The sequence below is a fragment of the Seriola aureovittata genome, chromosome 24 (genome assembly GCF_021018895.1).
Source record: "Seriola aureovittata isolate HTS-2021-v1 ecotype China chromosome 24, ASM2101889v1, whole genome shotgun sequence".
Lineage (NCBI taxonomy): Eukaryota > Metazoa > Chordata > Actinopteri > Carangiformes > Carangidae > Seriola > Seriola aureovittata.
In genome coordinates, this window is record NC_079387.1 from 4956379 (window position 1) to 4977245 (window position 20867).

At 41.2% G+C, this 20867-nt stretch overlaps 1 protein-coding gene across 1 annotated transcript in view; it reads left to right on the forward strand.

Annotated features, from left to right (window-relative positions):
• ptgfrnb (prostaglandin F2 receptor inhibitor b) overlaps window positions 1-20867 on the forward strand; it is a 60008-nt gene that overhangs the window by 4203 nt on the left and 34938 nt on the right. The window contains exons 2-5 of the mRNA XM_056370396.1: window positions 1436-1548; window positions 2221-2479; window positions 9565-9972; window positions 13030-13458. Coding sequence (XP_056226371.1) covers window positions 1436-1548; window positions 2221-2479; window positions 9565-9972; window positions 13030-13458 — 1209 coding nt within the window. The remainder of the gene's footprint in view (window positions 1-1435; window positions 1549-2220; window positions 2480-9564; window positions 9973-13029; window positions 13459-20867) is intronic.

Here is a 20867-nt window from a genome sequence, read left to right on the forward strand (position 1 = left end):
CAAACCTGTCACAGCTTTTAATGGAAGGTGGTTGTATGTTTTCCATCACATACTTTAACACCACAAGCTGCCAGGTTATAAGCAGCTGCTCCTCTTGCAGCAGCAGCTGACTCAGGTGACATCACCCAAGGCAAACAAACCTCTTTCTTTTCATTTGAAAAAGACAAAACTACATCTACATCTGTGTATCGGCCTTTATATTACTGATCTTCTTGGTCAATATCATAAAAATGATCCCAGTTGCGGTGTGGTAAACAGATCTTTTAAATGAGAGAACTCGAGAGTTGTTTTTGGATTGGTGCGCTGTATCTGATACCCAGAGCTGAGGTGTCGGAGTCGGTTACAGAATCTGTGGCCAGAGCTACTAAAATAAAACCCATGTTATAAAACACTGAAGTTATGATTTAAATCAGACTCTGAGCACGTATCTGATGCCAGCTTTTAGTACTTGACAGTTTTCAGTACTCGGTTCTACAAACGCATTTCATTTCCAAAAAAGTACTGAAGGTCGACACCTGGCTCTACTTCCAGTGTGTGCTTTTCTCTCCAGTCAACACTGTACTGGAAAACCTGCCAAGGAACAGATTGTGTTCAAGTGTAGCTTATTAATTAATATTCTTATCGCATACAAACCCAGCAGCTTGTAGCGGCATCTCCACTTTACCTTTCGCTGAGTGCAGACATCAGGGTCAGTGTTTGGGAGTGTGAAGACCAGCAGCCAGAACCAGGAAGTGTCAGTGAACAGACCGACTCTTACTGATCTCATTCAGACTGTGCCATGTTGCTACATGCTTCACTCAGCTGGAATGTCAGGAGAGTTTGACACTCACTTTGTGTTAAACTCTTACTCACTCTCTCTGCTGTTGGTTTCTGCTGTTGGGGAATCTTTGAAATCTGCTGGAGTGCTGCCACAACTGGTGGTTGATGTTCTTGCCAGACGAAACGATGTGGGCATAAGTGTGTGTGTGTGCGCGCGCGTGTGCGTGCGCAGAAATATATGTACTGTATACAGAGAATGCAATTCAGGTTTTAGCACTGTCAGTGTCATTATCGATACTATTCAACTTCACTCAAGTTACAACAAGCCGTGTGTGTGTGTGTGTGTGTGTGTGTGTGTGTGTGTGTGTGTGTGTGTGTTTTTGTGCACATCTTCTTCTGCATGTTGAAGCAAGGACGTTGTGTTCAAACACCTGTAGTGTCCAAGACTGAAATAGTCCGTGTGAGGGTTCGTCAACATTTGTGGACGTTACTGCTGTAATCCTGTTTGTCATCGGGCTTGTAACTTGCTCCTAAAAGAACAGGCACATAAGATATTTTCCATAGACAATATATCTGAATAAAGCCATCCAACAAATCCAGCCCAGCCTCAGTACATGACTAATTTGTTGAAGACTCTTTTTTTTTTTAAAAAAAAACATTCTTTCTGTCCCTTAAGGTGGGTGCTCGGCTCGAGTGGTGACGGTGTCTCCTGGTCCGTTAATCCGGGTGGAGGGTCAGCCGGTCTCCATCAGATGTGATGTCAGGGACTATTCGGGACCTCGTGAGCAGGTAACGTCCATGTCACATCTGGTTTCTTGACAGACTGATCACAGGTCTAAGAAACCCCTTTCAATGCGGGGGAAATAGTGAGTTTTTTTGGGGACTATTTTCACCCACGGATTGATACTCACTGCTCTGGTGAGTATTTACAGTGGCGGGACAGTGTATGTGGGACTGGCTCAAAATAAACTACAGTGGCCAAGTTCATGCCAGCGAAGGCACATGTCGAGTACAAGATTCTGCCTTTTCTGCATCATGATCCCGTTTTGAAACTCCCAGAAGTCCCTGCAATTAGAGAGCTTTTTAATTGTCAGGTGAATGTGAGTTTTAGTATTCTGTTTTAAAAAAAACCTGCAGAGAGCTACAAATGGATCATGAAATAGTTACACCACAAACCTGTTGTATTAAAAATACATCAAACAAAAGGAGCCGACTCGGCGCCTCCTGAAGGATGGTGAGCGTCGACAGTTTAACCTGGAGGTGTTGAAATAAAACGGTATTAAAAATGAAATATACACAGCAAAGTAAGTGGAAATTTGGCCATGGCTTTTAAGATATAAGAGTATATTTTGACATGATGGTCTCGCTACAGGGGTTCACCAAAATCATCCTGGGTTATGTCTTTTTGTCCTCACTGGTGAAATATACTGCTGACGGTTATCGTCCCACTCTGTCCTGCAGGATTTCGAGTGGATGACGTCCAGGGAGGCAGGCGGGACGAGGACGAAGATAATCTCCACCTTCGACGCCAGCTACTCCAGCCCGTCGATCAGCAAGCGCGTTGCGTCTGGCGACATCTCGGTGGTGCGGCTCAAAGACAACGAGGTGGAGCTGAAGATCGCTGAGGTGAAGTCGCAGGACGCCGGGCTGTACTGGTGTCAAACGCCCAGCACCGACTCAGTCATCAGTGGCAACTATGAGGCTCAGGTCCAACTAATTGGTATGTGACACATGTATGTGTGTATGTTTGACAATTTAGTCCTTTTATTAATAATTAAACTGCTTTTTTTTAAATGAAAACTATCTAATATTTTATAATGGCACGTAGTCTTCTGAGCTGGGCTAGCTGTCTTAACTGTGTGAGCGTGTGTATGAAGCTAGCTGGCTATGTTGGTTTCATTTAACAGCTATCCCCATGATTGACTAATGCTCCGCAGACCATGTATATACCCTCCTGCACACACACACTCTCTCTCACACACACACACACACACACACACACACACACACACACACACACAAATGCACGCTCCTGCTGCTTTTAGACAATTGCTGGCGAAATAATGTGGATCTCGCATAGACACGCAGCACACCGTGCACATGTCAACACACTCCTACACTCCTACACTCACACACTCACACACTCATGGTGGGGAGCAGATGTCAGGTGGGAGAACTTGGCTCGTGTCAAATGAGGGCCAGGGAGACACAGATTTATGTAGCGAAACACAAAAGCTGGGAGAAGAATATAAATGCCGTCATATGTCTTATAATGGAGGCAGTGCAGAGGGAGGAATGTTCAATGACAGGGTTTCTAGTACCAAACAGTCCATAATGAGGGGAAACGCTGTCAAACAAACAGTTGGTAATAGTTGGGGTTTTTCTCCTCGTGTGTGGGGAGAAATGCAGGCCCTTAAAAACTCTTACTGTTAGCATGGTTAGCATGTGTCAATGTTTAGACTTCTGTGTTGTAATCTGTGACCTTATCCTTTCCACAAGGATATGGAGGAGCCAGTGAGAGGGGGAGAAAACATTTGGCTGTAAAAGCCTAAATTTGGTGGCCTCTGGCATATACACTGATCTTAATTATTCATTTTTTAATGAGTTGGCTTATTCGATTGTAAACATGTATCCAGTAAAGAAGTATTAGGCTTCTTGTGCATTTTATTAATCCAACACAGTCTGTAAATAGTAATAAATATTTAAAACCCAGCTGTGTTCATCTGATACGTGTAGAAATCACATACTACATCAGTAAAATAACCCACACTTTAATTAGGAACAAATTCATTAGGGTGACATCTTTCATCTCTTTTCTTCTCTACTGACAAACTCCACATCCATGGGCAGGTCCGATTTAAGAGTGAACATTCACTTTATTACACACAAAAGCAGGAGAAAATTCCTCAATGACGGGATAACCAAACATGTAAACCGTAGATAGAGTTACTGCAGGACGTTCCATCACGTCATATTTAGTTTTTAAAACATTTCCAAAATTTGTCAATGGCAAACAATACAAAAGCGTTGTAGGACATTGTAAACTGTAAAATTGTAATTACAGTTTCGTGTTTTATTGTGTGTGTTTGAAGTGCTTCTTCCCATAAAACATCTGTGTGGTGTGTATGGAAAAAGCAGTGGACTTTGTAATGCTCACTGCGCAGTTGTCAAGTTGCTGCCACCGGTGTTTCCTAACAAGGACGTCGCTGTCTGTGTGGCTGATGCGATTCTCTCGCTCCCTGTCGTCAGTTATTTTGCTAATATTTGTCAAACACTTGTGTGTCTCTCTGGTCGTTACTCACTGAGCTGAGCGCGCGCACACACACACACATTCATATAGAGCATATGGAGGGATCCTTATTAATAAATGTATAAATAAAAAGTAGCTTTCTGGACTTCAAAATAATTACTAAACACTAAATATTTTAACCTTAACACACTTTTCAACCAATTGAGATCAATGCAGTTGCAGGTTTTTTTGCTCTCTTTACCCAAGAGGTTTCAAATTGAAAGTCGTGAATGTAAAAAGTCGTGTTGTGTAAAAAGTGCTTTACTTCTCTGGCTTTCATCAGCTCACAAAAAAGAACTACATAGACACAGACAGACTCTAACAACACATGAGGTATTTAGTTCCACAGAGCTCTGTATTGATATTAGAAGGGTTTCGTTGCTCGGGTTCATCAGTTATTATAATTTTAAGCATCATAGATAAATATAATAAACTAAAATAAGATCTGAAGTTCTGTTTATGTGTTTAACTTTCAGGAAATACTCTTGTTCTCTCCTGTTTCACATCACAGGAGCATTGCACTGCTCTTTCTGATGTTATATTCAGCACCATGGGCTGCTGTGGACCAGCACAGCAGGGAGGGACTATAACTAAATCATCTGCATACAAAACATTATTAACCAAAAGCACAACCTGTTTTACACGAATTTAGCGGTCCAGACAAGTCATCCATTTACAAGTCAAATAAGAAGGCAGATACACTGTATACCACCCTGCATAACCCCACTGCTGGGAAGAAAAGAGTCGGATCCAGCACTTCCTCGTCCAGCCCTGTCTCCTAAAAATAACATTTTTATTTGTTTAGCACCCTGCAGGCTACAAAAGCACTTAGGTTAACGTTAGGGATTTTATGGTTAAGGCTGTGGATTTGGTTTAGGGCTGCAACTAACAATTATTTTCATTATCAATTAATCTGCCAATTATTTTCTCAATTAAAAAAGGACATTTGAAAAGCTGGGACCAACAGATTTTTGTGTGTTTTTGCTTGAAATATGACAACAGCCTCAATAGTTGCAGAGTTTTCTTCAAATCGACTAATTGTTGCAGCTCTAAATGAATAATTTAGTTTATACAGGACAAACGCTCCAATGAAGTGTTGACTTTTTAATATTTAACCTGACCACTATCTTTCCCTCTCCTTAACAAAGTGCTGGGAGCTGCCCAAACATAACCATAAAACCATGAATCATGCTTTAGTCACCACAAGCGGACATTGGTGGAGAGTTCCGCCTTGATACATTCCACATGATGTTGATAGGAAATGTAATCCAGGTGGCATTTCCTCCTCCAAATTAGTCGTTTATCAGCAGTGGTTCTCAACCCATTTCACATCGAGGGCCCCTAAACTCACACACATTAGACCACGGACCCCTATATGATAAGATGTTTTATTACAGAAAGTGTTGGACCCCACTTTGAGAACCACTGGTTTACAGTATAAGCCTCATTTCTTTTGGAGGCGGTTGCCTCATCTAACCTTCACAGATAAGCATCCCCTTTCAGCCTCGCTCTGTTCTGCAGGGTAAAAGTGTACGTTTAGCGTCGGTGTGGTTTTTAAACTCCAAACAAGAACCCAGCGTAAAGGCCTCTCATCCAGGTTTATTATACTGAGGCCGGATCAAGTTAATCCTACCACTGTTTATTGTTACTGTCAATAGATAAGAGCGATATGGTCTTAATATCAGCCACGCCAAAAGGTAAAGTAAATGGTCTAATGCTGGCATCTTGTAATGGATCTCTCAAGGCTTCAGTAGTTTTAAATGTCTTGAAAACAAAGAATTACTTCCTGAAATAACTGTGATGAAGTCAAAAGCTTCTGGTATTTGTAATTCAGTCACACCTAATAACAGTGATAAACTAAATGCTCCACTCCCTCTCCCACAGTTTTGTTGTAATAGCCGGGTCATGCTTGATATTTGAATATGTTGCCGCTCCTCCAGGTATTTGACCTGGGACTGATTATTCACAAGGGTCAGTTCACCCACAGAAAAAAAAAAACAACACATTTTTTCCACTCACCTCCAGGGATCTCTCTGTCCACAAACAGCGAGGTCTGTACATGAACCAGAAAACGTGCGCGCCGTTTTAATTTGGACTATTTTCTGACAAAGAAACAGTGGGAGAGAAACCGGTACTCAGCGTTTTCTTTTGAATTTAACTGGGTTTCTCCCTCATAATTACCCAGTTAGTAATTAAACACATATTTCGGCGGCTGCACTGGTTTAAACCCACCGTTAACCTAATCCCAAACACACAGGATGATGCGTAAGAGGAGTTTCAGGAACATCTTATGCTATTAAAGCTCAAATTTGAGAGATGAAGTCACAAGGAAGGGATTGTCTGACAGCAGGTTGGTTGGCTCCATAATGCACCATCATGTTCAGCTGCTCCTGCTTCTCAGCGCGGCTCCCCAGACACCTTGTTAAATTTAGACCTGAATTAACTAGGCAGCACTGTTTATGTGTGAAAGAGATGGGAGTCGTGTGTATGTAGAGCATATGTATGAGCGAGTAGTGTGTTTTGTAGCGTGTGTGTGTGTGTGTGTGTGTGTGTGTGTGTGTGTGTGTGTGTGTGTGTGTGTGTGTGTGTGTGTGTGTGTGTGTGTGTGTGTGTGTGTGTGTGTGTGTGTGTGTGTGTGTGTACACGAGACAGCCCCTTAACAGAGATGATGAGTTAGATTTGCGGCTGGAGGGTCCATACCAGTCGAGACTTGTGCACCTCGTTCATCAGCGCACGCACACACACACACACAGCTTCCATCGCTCCAATAGGGCTGTTTGGTTATGTAAGAAACAAGTGAAGCAGAGGTCGCTGAGGATTTGAAAACTCCTTTCAGGGTAATTTTAATTGATAGAGCAAAACGCAGATTATTCGTCCTGCCTTTGTTATCTGCCATAGACGCTCACATCACACATGCAGCGGCACTGGAGACTCTGACTTCCACTACAAGTCTTACTGGTGCCCAGTAATGTCCTGTTTATACCAACACTTTATATATTTATACCTTCAGGGATTCCAGTGAAAGTAGTTTAAGCATTTTAAACCCACAGACATCATTCACGCACACGCACACACACACTCCTTGGAAGCCACGTGACTTATAGCCGTATGTCTAATATCGGTGATAAAGCTGTTTAAGTCTACTTATAAAATCCTAGAAACACAGATTATTGCTTGAGGTTTTTCCTCATATCACATACACTTTTAAATGTAAATAAAAAGGCTAAAAGTTTAAAGTTCACAGCTAACTCACAGATAATTATTAGACCTGCACACCTTGTTCCCGAATTCCTTGATTGAATGGCAAATATGGCAGCTGTGTGAATTATGTAGTGGGTAGATATCTTCCACCTCTGGGCACATCTGCACTTGATGCACATTCCTGCTTATTTATATTCCCAGCTAGTAATATTAAGTGAGGTAAGTCCTTTAGTTCTCAGGTGCTGCTCCTTCAGACTAAGCTAACTTTTCACTGGCACAGCGACAGCAGCGTGTGCTCGTTGTAGCCTGTAGCATATGATGCACCACCAAAACTTCAGTCAAGGTTTATTGCACAAAGCACAAGTTATCATACGTGGTGGCATGGCTGCGTCCATGAAACCTTCATGACAGACAGGATGAAGTGAAAGTGTGCATCAGACATTAGTCATTTGTCCCTCCATACTTTTTTTTTTTTTAAACCGGCCTAAACAAAGATCCAGTGTGTTTTTATCTCCCACCTTGAGTTTTTCTTTCTTTCTTTTCAGTCACAGGACGTGAATGTGACATAAATGTAATTCCCATAATGCACAGCTACATACTCCTTATTCCCAGCCATTTGTCAATTCTTGGATTCTTTTGCACCAAGACTTTAATCTTAGAATCTTAAATAAGGATTATTCACCATGAAACTTTAAGTGTTTAAGCTATTATTACTTGAAAATGTTAAATTTGTGTTTTTGACTAGATTATTGATTAAACATGATACCTGATGTCAGAATAGCATATGAAAACACACCCAACTCTTTCTCATAATTTCCTTTATTTTAGTAGCATTTAGTGTTTTCATATGGAAAGGATCAAAACAAGTCGTGATAATGATAAAACTGAGCCTGTAATTTGTGTTCAGCAGTCACCCAACAACACTACTGAGCCTGCCACTTAGTTTTATTATTAACCCCCCATGTCTTCACTGCAGACATGCCATTCATCAAAGCATCTAATGTCTTTTCCTTTTCTCTCCCCGTTGTGAAAAGCGGAGGTAAAACTTCTTTTTTTATTGCTGTTGTTGGGGATGCGTTTGAATCTCCAGCAGTGATAAGGTCCCCAATTTTTTTAATTCCCCTCTCACAGAGTGAGACTCCTGAGCCTGCTTTATGAGTCATAACAAGGGAAGAAACAAAGCCATGTTAAAAGCTGCTCTGTTAAGACCTGCTCACACTCTTGAACGTGACATTTAGCAGCCACACAATCAACCGGGAGCTTATTCGTTATCAGAGCAAAAGAAGCCCACAGTGAAAGACCTGGAGCTAAAATGTGTTAGTGTGAGAGTTTACTGTGTCACCTGAGCAGGCGAGTCATTAACCTTCATGAACACTCCTCTGGGTGTGTTTCTCACACACACACACACAAATCACAAATTTACAGCTTTGTCTGGAGCAGTGTGTTTGTTCATTGAGCTCTGCTTCAGCCAGTGACCTTGACAAGTGAGGCACGCTGTGTGAGATGTTGTACAAGAAAGTCCACAGTCTTAATCATAACACATGTTCAGTTAACTTGAATGTAACATAGTGAGGTAGAACTGTGAGACGTCATCATTATTTATGATTGTGTCACTTTAATGGCTGAATCTCGACTCTTAAATTTTTAGATTTTGTGAATTTGTGTCTTTTTTTTTTCCAGCTTTTAACTTCCTTTGATGTTATTTTTGTGTGAACTTCCATTTTAACATGTCTGGTTTTAATCAGACGTGCCTCTCAGGCTCATTCATTTCCTATATACATATATATAAATATATATATCCAAAGTTTTCCCCTGCTCAACATCAAAGTACTGAGGGGTGGTGGGGGTGGAGAAGGCAGAACAGCACATGAGAAGGCATTGCTCACCTTGATTATTTTGTTATGTCATTGCTTTTGTTTTTCACCCACAAAAAAAGCAGTTTTTTTTAAACAGAAATTGTTTTAAACTGATCACTGCAGTAAACAGGATCCTCTTGCACGCAGCTCAGAACGTGCCTCTAGAAATAGATAGTGAAGAAAAATGGGGAGAAAATGCAAATATACTGTTGATTATAGACCAGACTGTGTTCGAGTACTGAACAGTTTGGCTACAGTGTTTGGGAGAAATGAAAAAATAACAATAAACTCTGAGATTTTATTTTTTGAAGAAGATGATTGATGTTGATGTATCCAAACCAGCATGTAACCTCAATTACAGCCTAACTCAATTCCACTTTCTTATCTTTGACATGTCTTCAGTGATATTCACATTTTCCACAGTTACTAATTAAATTCTTTTGTTTCTCTTTCCGTCAGTTATTCCCAACACCCTCAGCGTTTCACCGCAGACCCCTCCCCAAGAAGTCCCAGAAGGAAGTGAGATCACACTTTCTTGCAACGTCACCCGGGCCCTCACCCACCCCACCTACCTGTCCGTCAGCTGGTCGCTGAAGAACGGAGCAACCACAGAGGAGATCTTGACATTTGGCCCGCAGGGAGATGTGGTCACGGGGGCAAAGTTTGCCCGGCGCTACGCCGACGGAGGCATCCGGTTGGTCCCCGGCAGGAATGGAGTGTTTGAACTGGTGATATCCAGGGTGACGACGTCTGATGGCGGGACTTACGAGTGCAATGGAACAGAGTGGACACATGAAAATGGAGGGAAATGGATAAAAATCGTAGAGAATGCCAAAGAGATGGGAACTGTTAAAGTTATTCCTACAGGTAAGAAAAAGAAAAACAGTTTTGTGCTGGTTGCACCGTTAGGCTGCATCCACACTATACATTTGAGTTTTAAAACGCATCACTTTTGCCACATTTACGCCTTGGGTCCACACTACTCTGGAGTTTTCGGATGCCTAAAATGGAGACTTTTGGAAACGCTGCTGACTCCGTTTTAGTTTGAAAACTCTGGGGTTGCTGTCTGGCCGGGCAGAAACAGAGAAATTTGGCAACAATGACGTAGACACCCACAGTCGCTCCCTGATTGGGTCTTATCAGCTGAAACGCTCGTCTGGGTGGAGATCAGTGTATCAGTGTGGACGTAGCCTCAGTCATGGTATTAGTCACTGAAGAAACATTCACGCTTTGTTTTTATTCAAATTAACCATCAAAAGACTTTATTTCAATTTAGTTTTAGTGACGGGCTCTAGGTGTCGATTCCTCTCAGTTTGTCCAGACTGAAATCTCAACAAATATTCAATTAAAATGTGTTTCAGACATTCATGTTCCCCTCAGGTGGAAACTCTGCAGCTGTGGACGAAGTGGCGTCATTTTCATTCGTCTTTACAAAGTCACTGTTTATCGTGGGCAGCTTCCAGTGATTGTACCAAGGGTGATTAAGCTAATCCAAGGATGGATGGTGACTCACAGCTCACAGTCACATGATTAGAAAATAGCCTTTTTTGAAATGGGCTGATTGAACCAAGTGGCTTTTGCTACAGAGTTCTTGTCTCCAGTTCCTGATAAAAATAGCAGTGATCCATATGAGTAAGGCGGTAAACATAAAAGAAAAAGTTTTCCAGTACTAGCACTAGCAAATGAGCCGGTGCTCCATTATTTTCTGTGACCCATTAAATGACCTGTGTAACGTTGTAATAAGTCCTTGTTCCCTTCACATCCTCAGCAGTAATTACAGCTGCAGTTCAAACAGTAGTAAGAGCTGAGTTTGTAGATAATTTTCCTGCAGGGAGTAATAGATGATCTTCAAATCTCACTCTTGTTTCTTGGTAGAAGAGGTTATTACAATGGATGTGTTTGCAGTTTTCTGTGCTATTGTGCTGGATATTAGAAGAAAATGAAGGATGAGAGGAGATGGAGGGACGTGGGAGATTTTTCTCTCTCTCTGTCTCTCTCTCTGTCTCTGCTGTGTGGCTGTCTTTATTGTAATGGCATCCTCTCCTCTGTGAGTCTTTTTCTTCTGTGTCCCAGGAGCCTCGTGACCCTCACTGCCTGTCTTTCTGTCTTATACTGGCTTTAGAGAGGCCCCTATACACACACACACACACACACACACTCCCTCTCCCTCACTCATTCATTGCGGTTGCTGTGGTCACCATATCTTATATCTTTCTGGGTTACCATATCCTCTTAAGTGTTGGAAAACAGCCAGAGGTTTGTAATGAAACCAGAGATGAGCGGCGCACGCACACACACACAAACACACACTCTCACACACACACACACACACAGGTCTCGGTCTCAGGTCCATTGTGACCCAGTCAGTTCATATTGACTTACTGACTTGAGTAAAGAGGATGAGAAAATTCAAACAGAGTGGGCTTTGTCTCTTTTGTCCTCTTCCAGACACCATACAGGGGCTCTTCCCCACATACTGCACTGCAGGTTGCTACCGGAGACCGTATCCAAACCCCTGATCCAACTGTTGGTTTGAAGATACACAGAAAAGACTGACAACAGTTTTTAATCTGCTGGACTTCTTTTCTTTGAGAGGATTATAAAGTTCTTTTTTAGCATCGCTGCTGAATCCTCTGACATTTATAGATGACTATTCACACTTCTCGTCTTTTAAGATTGTAAACTTTTATCTTGTCGGGTTTAACATAACATTGGCTCTTATGGTTTCTCATTTACCTTTAAATTCAAATGAATACATCATTGTTGAAACTAAGGATCATTTTATTATTCATTATCAGAATTTAAATAATGTTCTATTGATTAAGTCTTTGAAGCAATTTGCAACGTGTGGTTTGTTCCATTAAATCAAGAGATTCGCTCACATTTGAGGGTCATTTCGGGTCGTCCAAGACAAAAATTGTAGCGGCAAAGTGTCAGAAATGACATATTCCATACATATTCCACATTTCGTTCTTATTCCAGTTCTCTGTGGACTTCTCTCCTCCTGCTCTTCTTTCAATTTTGGTTTTCCGATGCATAGAAGCCAAAGCTTATACATTTAGGGCAGTTAATACTGATTATTGTCATTATAAATTAAGCAGTCAACTATTCTTTTGACCTACTGATTAATTATCCATAGAACACTGATTTTCTTCAGATGTTTTGTTTTTTTGTCAGTTGTTGAATAGTCCAGAACACAAAGATTTACAGTTTAAGAAGAATGATTAAATGAACTAATCAATTAATCATTGGGTACATTTTGAGAGAGTGTACAGATGGATGATGCGAGTTGATGGCGTGTTTCTGTTTGCATCTTTTTTTCTTTTCTTTTCTTTTTTTGCTCTACATGGTCGCACAACAAATGACAAAGCATTCATTGTAGAATCTGCCTCATAATTATTATCACAAAGTCTGACACAGATTGTGACGCAGATTTAATCCATCTTGACATGTAGTGACGAGCCCTTCTGAATTAAGCAAAAACACCCTATGGTTCAAGAGCTCTGTAAACAGTTTGTTTAGAATGATTACAGTCGAAAATTTACAATGATAGGAAATAGTTCTTCATTTTCAAGAGATGCTGGACTGAAGCTATTCATCATGTATCAGAGTAGTTTAATAAATACATCATTTATTTCTGTAGCAGTCAACTATCGACCAAACAAATATTTCAGCTCCAGACTTTCTGCATCAAAGTGAATATAATGCTACAAACAGGCCATGTTCAGCCGCCCCACACTGAAGACTAATGGCCAGTGTCTTCCACTCATTTAATGAGTCTGGTGTTGTCGCCTTTGGGAAGAAGACTTCAGTAATACAGAGGGACCTTTTCTATTCTCTTTGTTAAACCTTTGTCTTGAAGCATATTGTCTGTAGATATAAGGATGAAAGAACTGATGGCGTTTCTGTCTCTGTCCTCTCAAGGTCAGTCCCTCAGTGTGAAGGCTTCATCCTCCTCCTCTCCCTCCTCCACGTCTCAGCTCCTCTCCCCCGGCGACACGCTGACCCTCCTCTGCTCCGTCACCGCCGACAACCTGCAGGCCCTCGCTTTGGAAGTGACCTGGCTGACCGGCGACCGCGACATCGTCACCATGGAGCGCAGCGGGGTGGTGATCTCGAACACGTCCTCAAGCGGCGCGCAGGGAAAGCGAGGGGAGGCAAGCCTGGAGCGCACGGGAGCCGGGGAGTACAGGCTGGGGGTGAAGGGGGTGAGCGCGGAGGACGGAGGGGAGTACACCTGCCGTGTCCGAGCCTTCATCGACAAAGGAGGGAGGAGTGAGGGAGGAGGACGGCGGTGGCACATGGCGTCCGAGAAGAAGTCCAGCCCCGTGACCGTTAAAGTGTCTCAGATCAGTGAGTGAAACAGCTGCATGTTTTTTACATTGTTATGTTTATCAGTTTCATATCAGTTAATCAGCTGATGAATGAGACATGAAGAGTTTCAGAAAGCAGATTAAGAAAAAACAGAAGTACAAAAAAGTCTGCCAAAAATAAGAAGAATGTACGACCTCACCAATTGATGAAATACATTTGTATCAAAAATACAACTTTGTTTTTATAAAAATTCTGACTGTAAATCTCATCCATATGAATTTTGTATCTCAAAATTTGACTGAGAAACAACCTTAAAATCAGGACTTAGTCATAATTCTCACATCAAATTAAAGATAATTTCTAACATTTGATTAATGATTCATTTGTTATTAGATACTAAGGTAGTGATTTTGAATTTTGAGTCAAAGTATTTATTTAAATTTTTCAATTAATCGAAATTGTCTGTTTCATTATGTAAAATGCCACACACAAAGAAATGTCTTACTTTTTCCAACCAAAGTTTAAAACCCAAACATTTTCAATTAACAATCATATAAAATAAAAGCAGCAAATCCTCACATTTGGGAAGCTGGAACCAGCAAAGATTTCTCCTCAATAAATGACCTAATGATTACTCAGCTATCAAAGCTGTTGAGTCATTTTCGGTTCATTGCCTAATCGATTAGTCCGTTCATTGTTCCAGCACCAATTTGAATGATGAGATTTTAAGTCAGAAATATGAAGTCAAATTTTCACAGTATGAATAAAAGATATGAAACACACATGAAAAGTTTAATCTTTTCAAGCTCTTCACGTAATTAGTTTTTCCAGTGAGAATGAGCTTCCACATACTGTAATTTACTGTTAACAAAGCTTCATAGAGAATCCTGGCAGTCACTGTCTGTGCCACAGCATCAGGGTTCCTTAGCAGCACAAAAGCACATTGCTTTAGGACACCAAAGCTGCTGCTGGGGAATGTCATCCTGATATGAAACTGTACGTCATGTGGAGTTTTTAATGTTGCATCGCTTAAATGTTGCTCTGTTGCTGTCTCAATCTTGTTTTTATTGAATGAAATTAGCAAGGGATATTTGATGAGTAGCACGGCTGATTTTAAGTGTTTGATTTCCTGCTAAGCTACTCACACTGTCACTGTCCAGAACTTTTGTGGAACTGCTGTAAACATCTGCCTTTAAATGGCTCCGATGATATAATAGACAGTCAGTTAGCGACAGACATTCGTATGTATAGGGCTTGCACCACTGTTGCGGTCCGACCAAAAAAAGGTAATGGGAGAGCACTGTGTGCTGGTTGTTACTGTATGATTTCATGAGTTGTGGATGTGTAACAGTGGCACGGTGAATCAGATGAATCTGGAGTCTCAAGGGGAAATTCTTTAATCCTCTAGTCAGCCTGTCGACTCCTGCTGCGAAGACGATTGATTAGTCATGCCTGTCTTGCACTCTGCTACCTCTGGGTATGCTGTTGTTGTGATCTGTGTGTGTGTGTGTGTGTGTGTGTGTGTGTGTGTGTGTGTGTGTGTGTGTACTGTATGTGTGAGATGCTCTGATCCCGCCTCTAAAGAGCAGTGGTGTCAAACACAGTCGACACAGCAATCAATTACTGGCATTGTGGGTGGTCTCTCTGTCTGTCTTTCTCTTCTCTATTTCCAGCCATTATTCACTCTGTGTTTGAGTTTTACATCATAATGCGTTTTTCTTGGTGAAGCTGAATGTAGCCTGATATGCAATTAGACATGGAATTAGTCTCTTTGTGTCCCCTTGAATAAACAGAATGATAAAAAATTAGGATGCTTAGTCACACCTTGACTTATCCTCCTTAAAGGACAAATCTGGTGATATTCTGTAATTTCCTATTGCCAGTATGTACGTATGATGTATCTTATTCCTCTGTGACATAGTTGAGCTGTAGTTTATCTTGCATCAGTCCCACATACTCCATCCTGCTGCTGTAAATACTCAGGACCAAAAGAGTATTAATCCACCACTGAAAATAGTCCTCAAAAAATGCACCGTTAACACCGGTTTACAACGTTTTCTAACAGCTACAATACTAGCTAGCCTAGTCCAAAGGTAAAACAATCAATCTGTCAGCACCTCTCAAACTCACTGATAAACAAACTATATCCTGTTTGTTTAATCTGTACATAAACCAAAGCGTAAAAATGACAGTTGGTGGTTTTACGGGTAGTTGCGTGCTGGAACTATTTTTGGCAGGGATATTGACTTCCTGTACTGCTCTACTGTTTACCTGACAACCTCATATTGATGACAAGAGCCTCAACAAGCCAACACAAAATCTGAATTGCACGAAACAGAACAGGTGCTAAAACGCTGTAATTTTTGCAGTTAGAATTAAGTCCAGTGAGCCTCCATTCAACGTTAACATTTTCAAAATAAATGAGAAAAATGTGTTTTCCCTTTACATTTCTTTTGTTTTCACCACTGTACTGAAAAATATGACCTCAAAACTCGGACTGTGAATTTTCTTTGCACCATTAGATCCATGTTCAGAGCGTTCTGACTGATCAGAAAGCCAGCTGCTGCTCCGCCATCGCAGTTGGATTTCTGACAAACTCCCAATTCCCATTTCTTCATGAAATAAATGGACTTTAATGAATAAATAAATACTTGTTATATAATCACTTTCAGTTCAGCTACAGTACTATATTAATGCTTTGGGGAATTTCCCCCGAAGAGTTTTGGCGGATTGACTCGCTAAAAGTTTACTGTGGGCTCTAGAACCCAAGTGCAATTGTGTTTCAGGGAAGTGGCAATTAGCCACATATTGTTCAGAATAAAAGATTGTAAATGATAATTATAGAGTCCAGTTTGCTTTGGTGCCTCTTGGCCATGATATTTGCAACTCAGTTCAAAAGCTCCTCAAAATGCTTTATTCTCTCTCTGTAGTTTGGAATGGATGGGAGTCACATAATACTGATGTTAAAACAGGCAAATATAAGGATGGACTGGACATTGAACTAACCCATAAATTCCTGCTTATTTAGTCAGATTTGGCTCATAATGTTCATGTTGTTGCCGTTCACTGAAAACCTGCTGTTTCCTTTCATTGAATAATTTGTGTATTCATTTCTCAGGGAATGAGATCTGAAACAAATTAGGAAATACTAGGAGACGGCGGCCATTTTTATGACATGAAATCATGAGATTCCCCCTTATTTTTGTCAGTGTTGAAATTTCATTATTTATGTAAATGATAGCACATGTTTGTACATTTTAGTGCGAGAGTTTCACTGGTTTTGGAGGGTTGATTTCAATAATTCTGTTTTTAAAGTTGGTGTTTTGAGCCTAAACACAATATCTTTACATTTTGCCATTTTCACTTCAACATAACAAATGTTGTTCCCCACCTTTAAAAACCTGTGAAACTAGATTTGGAGAAGCATGTGACACCAGAACTCTCCACTGACTCAGACTCACCACACCCAGAGGTAATTTAGCAAATAAATGAATCATATTCAATACCAATGCAATTTAACAAAAAACTATCTATGACGATTAGACTATCATTGCAGCCTTTAGAGACTGAATTGGACAGCTACAGCCACAGCTGACTTTCATGAATCAGACTTTGACTTCATGACTGACACCTGATATTTCATGAGAGACTGTTATCAGTTCCATACATCTCTCTCACTGTGTTTTTGCGGCTTCGCCGTCGCTTCCTCTCTCACTTGTTTCCTCCATTGTGTCTGCTATGACTTTCCTCTGTGGCCAGCAGCCTCCTCTCCATTCAGCTTCAGAAATGTTCTTAAACATTTCAAAAAGTCCATAGACACAAAGAGCATAAATCTGATATTGGACTTTTTAGAATAATATATGTTATAAATGTAATAATAATTTTGTATCTTGTACTATTCCTCCTTTCATATAGAAAGCTAATCACCAAAAGTGTCCATATCTTGTTCTGTAGATTGATTTTTCTTGTCACACAATAACTCTAATGTGGTGACAAATACGTTGCATTTGCTGTAGCTACCTGACAATAACGGGTTCCTGCCGGTTTGCCAGTGGAAAGCTTGTAATATGAAGCAGCAGGAAATGTTCAGTTTAGATCATGTCTGATTTGTGAAAGTATGAAAGGTTAACTTCGGAGTGCAAGTGAACTCCATGCCACAGATATTCAGTTAGAGGCTACAAAATGACTGAGAGCTGAACACATGCAGACTTTCAAAAACAGATCTTCGTGACACCACACATGTGTCGAGCCAGTGGGTTTCAGAGAAGAGATCTCCCCAGGTCGGTCCTGGTTGACTGCGCCACCAAAGCTGGCTGCAGCCGGTCTTTACAAAAACAGCCAAAGGCTATGTTCACACTGACGGTGGCGGTCTCATTAGTGGCATGCCATGCTTTTACAAAGGTTTGTACAAGTCTGGCCACTTGAATTGGATTTCTACCATTCCTGGATGGTTGCAGGCTCCAGTGGAGTGCAGCAGGAGCATGTACAGTTTATATGGGGCAATCTAGTATTGCGTTTTTTTACAGTGTGTAGTGTAACTTTTCACACTTTTTTTTCCCAGCTCCCAGCTTCTTTCTGGTGTGGTTGTGTTCAGACAATCTTTATTGCACAATGTACTTTGCATAGATGTTTTCTATCCCGCTCTCTAACCCTTTTATGAAAAACTCAAACATGATGCAGCTCTAAGGTGTCTATATTTTCCAATTAAATTAGACGAACCTTATCAGTAACAATAAAAGAAATTGCAGGTTGTTTTATCAGCATCAGCAACTACAGCTTCCACAAGGTTCTCATAGCATATTTAAGACTGATGGGAAATGTAGTTGTTGTATTCTACACCTAAGGTAAAGAATCTTTGCAGAATCAAAACCAGTTTCAGGAGATAACACATCTCTGACAGACAGACATGAGAAACATCATGGGGACAGTTCAGTTTTCATATGTTTTACTGTAATAGACATGCACATTTATAGAATATGGCTGACCACTCATGAAACTAAAGCATTCAGCTGGTCTCGGTACAGTGTGTGTGTCAGCTGGTTGCTCTACATCCTGTATGTCAACTGGAGCCTTTAGTTAAAATAACAACCATCTCCTCTACATACACACAAGTTTGTTGAAGCCTGAGGACCCATGTTACATTTATAAATATCAACCAGGCTTCACACACACACACACAGACACACACACACACACACACACACACACACAACACACACACACACACACACACACACACACATACACACACACACTCAGTGAGTTAGTATGAGGGCACAGCTGAAATATCAGGCAGCATGATCGAGAACATCTTGTCAATCTCTGCCATGTTGTTTTTATGTGTGTATGTGTTTACAGGGACGACAGAGTGCATATCTGCTTATTCGTGTGTCTGTGTGTGTGTGTGTGTGTGTGTGTGTGTGTGTGTGTGTGTGTGTGTGTGTGTGTGTGTGTGTGTTTGCTGGGTGTTTACAAGTGTGTGAGTGAATCAGAGAGTAAATGCTACACATACATGCATGCACACTGTCTTTAATCTGTGTGTGTGTGTGTGTGTGTGTGTGTGTGTGTGTGTGTGTGCGCGCGTGCGTGCGCGCGCGCGCGTTTGTGTTTGTCCCATATACTGAGGGTATGAGGCTAGTCTCACTTGTGGAACTCCTACATTTTGGCCTGAGGCTATACATTCCTTCATACGTCTGCCGACACACACACACACACACACACACACACACACACACACACACACACACACACACACACCATGAGAGCAACATTTCTAATTGACTATAGCTCATATTTCATCCTCGCGCCTCTGGAGTATTAGCTTAACTGTGTGTGTGTGTGTGTGTGTGTGTGTGTGTGTGTGTGTGTGTGTGCGCGCGCGCACGCGCGTGTGTTGTCAGCTAGTCGGTTCCTATTCTATTGATGTGTGGCCTTGAGGTTACCCTTCTTCCCACGATGCTTTGCTACAAGCACAGCCTACCAAGAAGCACAATAAGAGTTGGAGAACTTGTTTGGGAGCTCCCCACAACCAACACCATCACCACCCACACACACACACACACACACACACACACACACACACACACACACACACACACACACACACACACACACACACACACAGTGAAAGAGGGTGTAATTCCTCTCACCCTTGGCTGCACTTCCTCTGTGTGTTGTTGTTGTTGTCAGCTAGAGTTGTTGTCAATGGAGCCACTTCACTCTCAAAAGCACGGCTTGTATTTCACGTTAACTTGTATCTTATTTTTCGTAGCTCATCAGAATATTTATGAATATATATGATATACAAGTCTGTGTGTATATATTAATGTGGCATAGAAACGTCTCTTTGCTCACATTTATTTAGTATCTGTGGCTGGTTTCTGCTTTTAGCCACTTCCATCACACAAATTACCCATGAATGTGGCATCTTGAATGGAGATGAATGAATGTTTATACTCGAGCCGTACAAGTGTCCCACTTTTTACACAGAAACCCCACGTTTCACATGTGGCGATGAGTGTGTTTCCTACTCGTGTTGGGCTGTCCATCTGTCATCCTGTCGTCAGGCTGTTTAAACCCTTGGCCGTTGCCATGCACAGACACTGTGAATTTCCACAACAGTTTCATTTACATTTCGTAATCAAAACTCTAATCAAAATCACTGATCAGTGATGGAGGTTTATAACAGACAGCTCAGGTAATCATTTCCCTGTTTGTCCTGTTTGTTTCTCACAAATACCTTCCTGTCTGATCCAACCTGTCTGATCGTCTGAAGTATGATGCTTTTCACAGAGAGATAGGATGAACCTAGCTACAAAAATAAGACCCAAACTGGCAGTTCACCACCAGTATCTACATATTTAGGGTTGTGACAGACTTCCATTCTCTTGTATTCTTATAATGATTCTTATAGTCCAGCCTTTTATACATATTTGTGCATCCCAGATTAACCTAAATTAGTCATGAGCCACTATTGGTTTAAGAGGCAGCAGCATTTTATACCAGACCAGACTGGAGGAGCGGCTCAATGTGCCACAACGCTCCCCCAAGCTTAAATTTAACTCTCCATCTGTCTCTGCCACCAGCTCTGGACTTTATAATATTTTTAAAAAACTTTATTTATATTAGAAAATGGACAAATGACAAATATTCACCTTATTGCTATCTCAAGTATGTGACTCTTGCGTGAATCAGAAAATGTTTGTGTTGATAAAGGAATGATTAAAGATGAATGCTCTGGCTTCAGCCGGTTTTGATCTCAGCTATATTCAGGAAATGATCACCATTTCTGTGACCATGATGGTGGAAAACAGAGAGCTGAGCCGCTTGAAGTCCTTTATTGACCACTTGATCTTTTTGCAGTCACTTGCTTTGACTAGTGAAAATAAAATGAACAGTCGAGTTGAGTTTCTCTGCAGCCCGGCTGTCCTCACGCTACAACACAATGA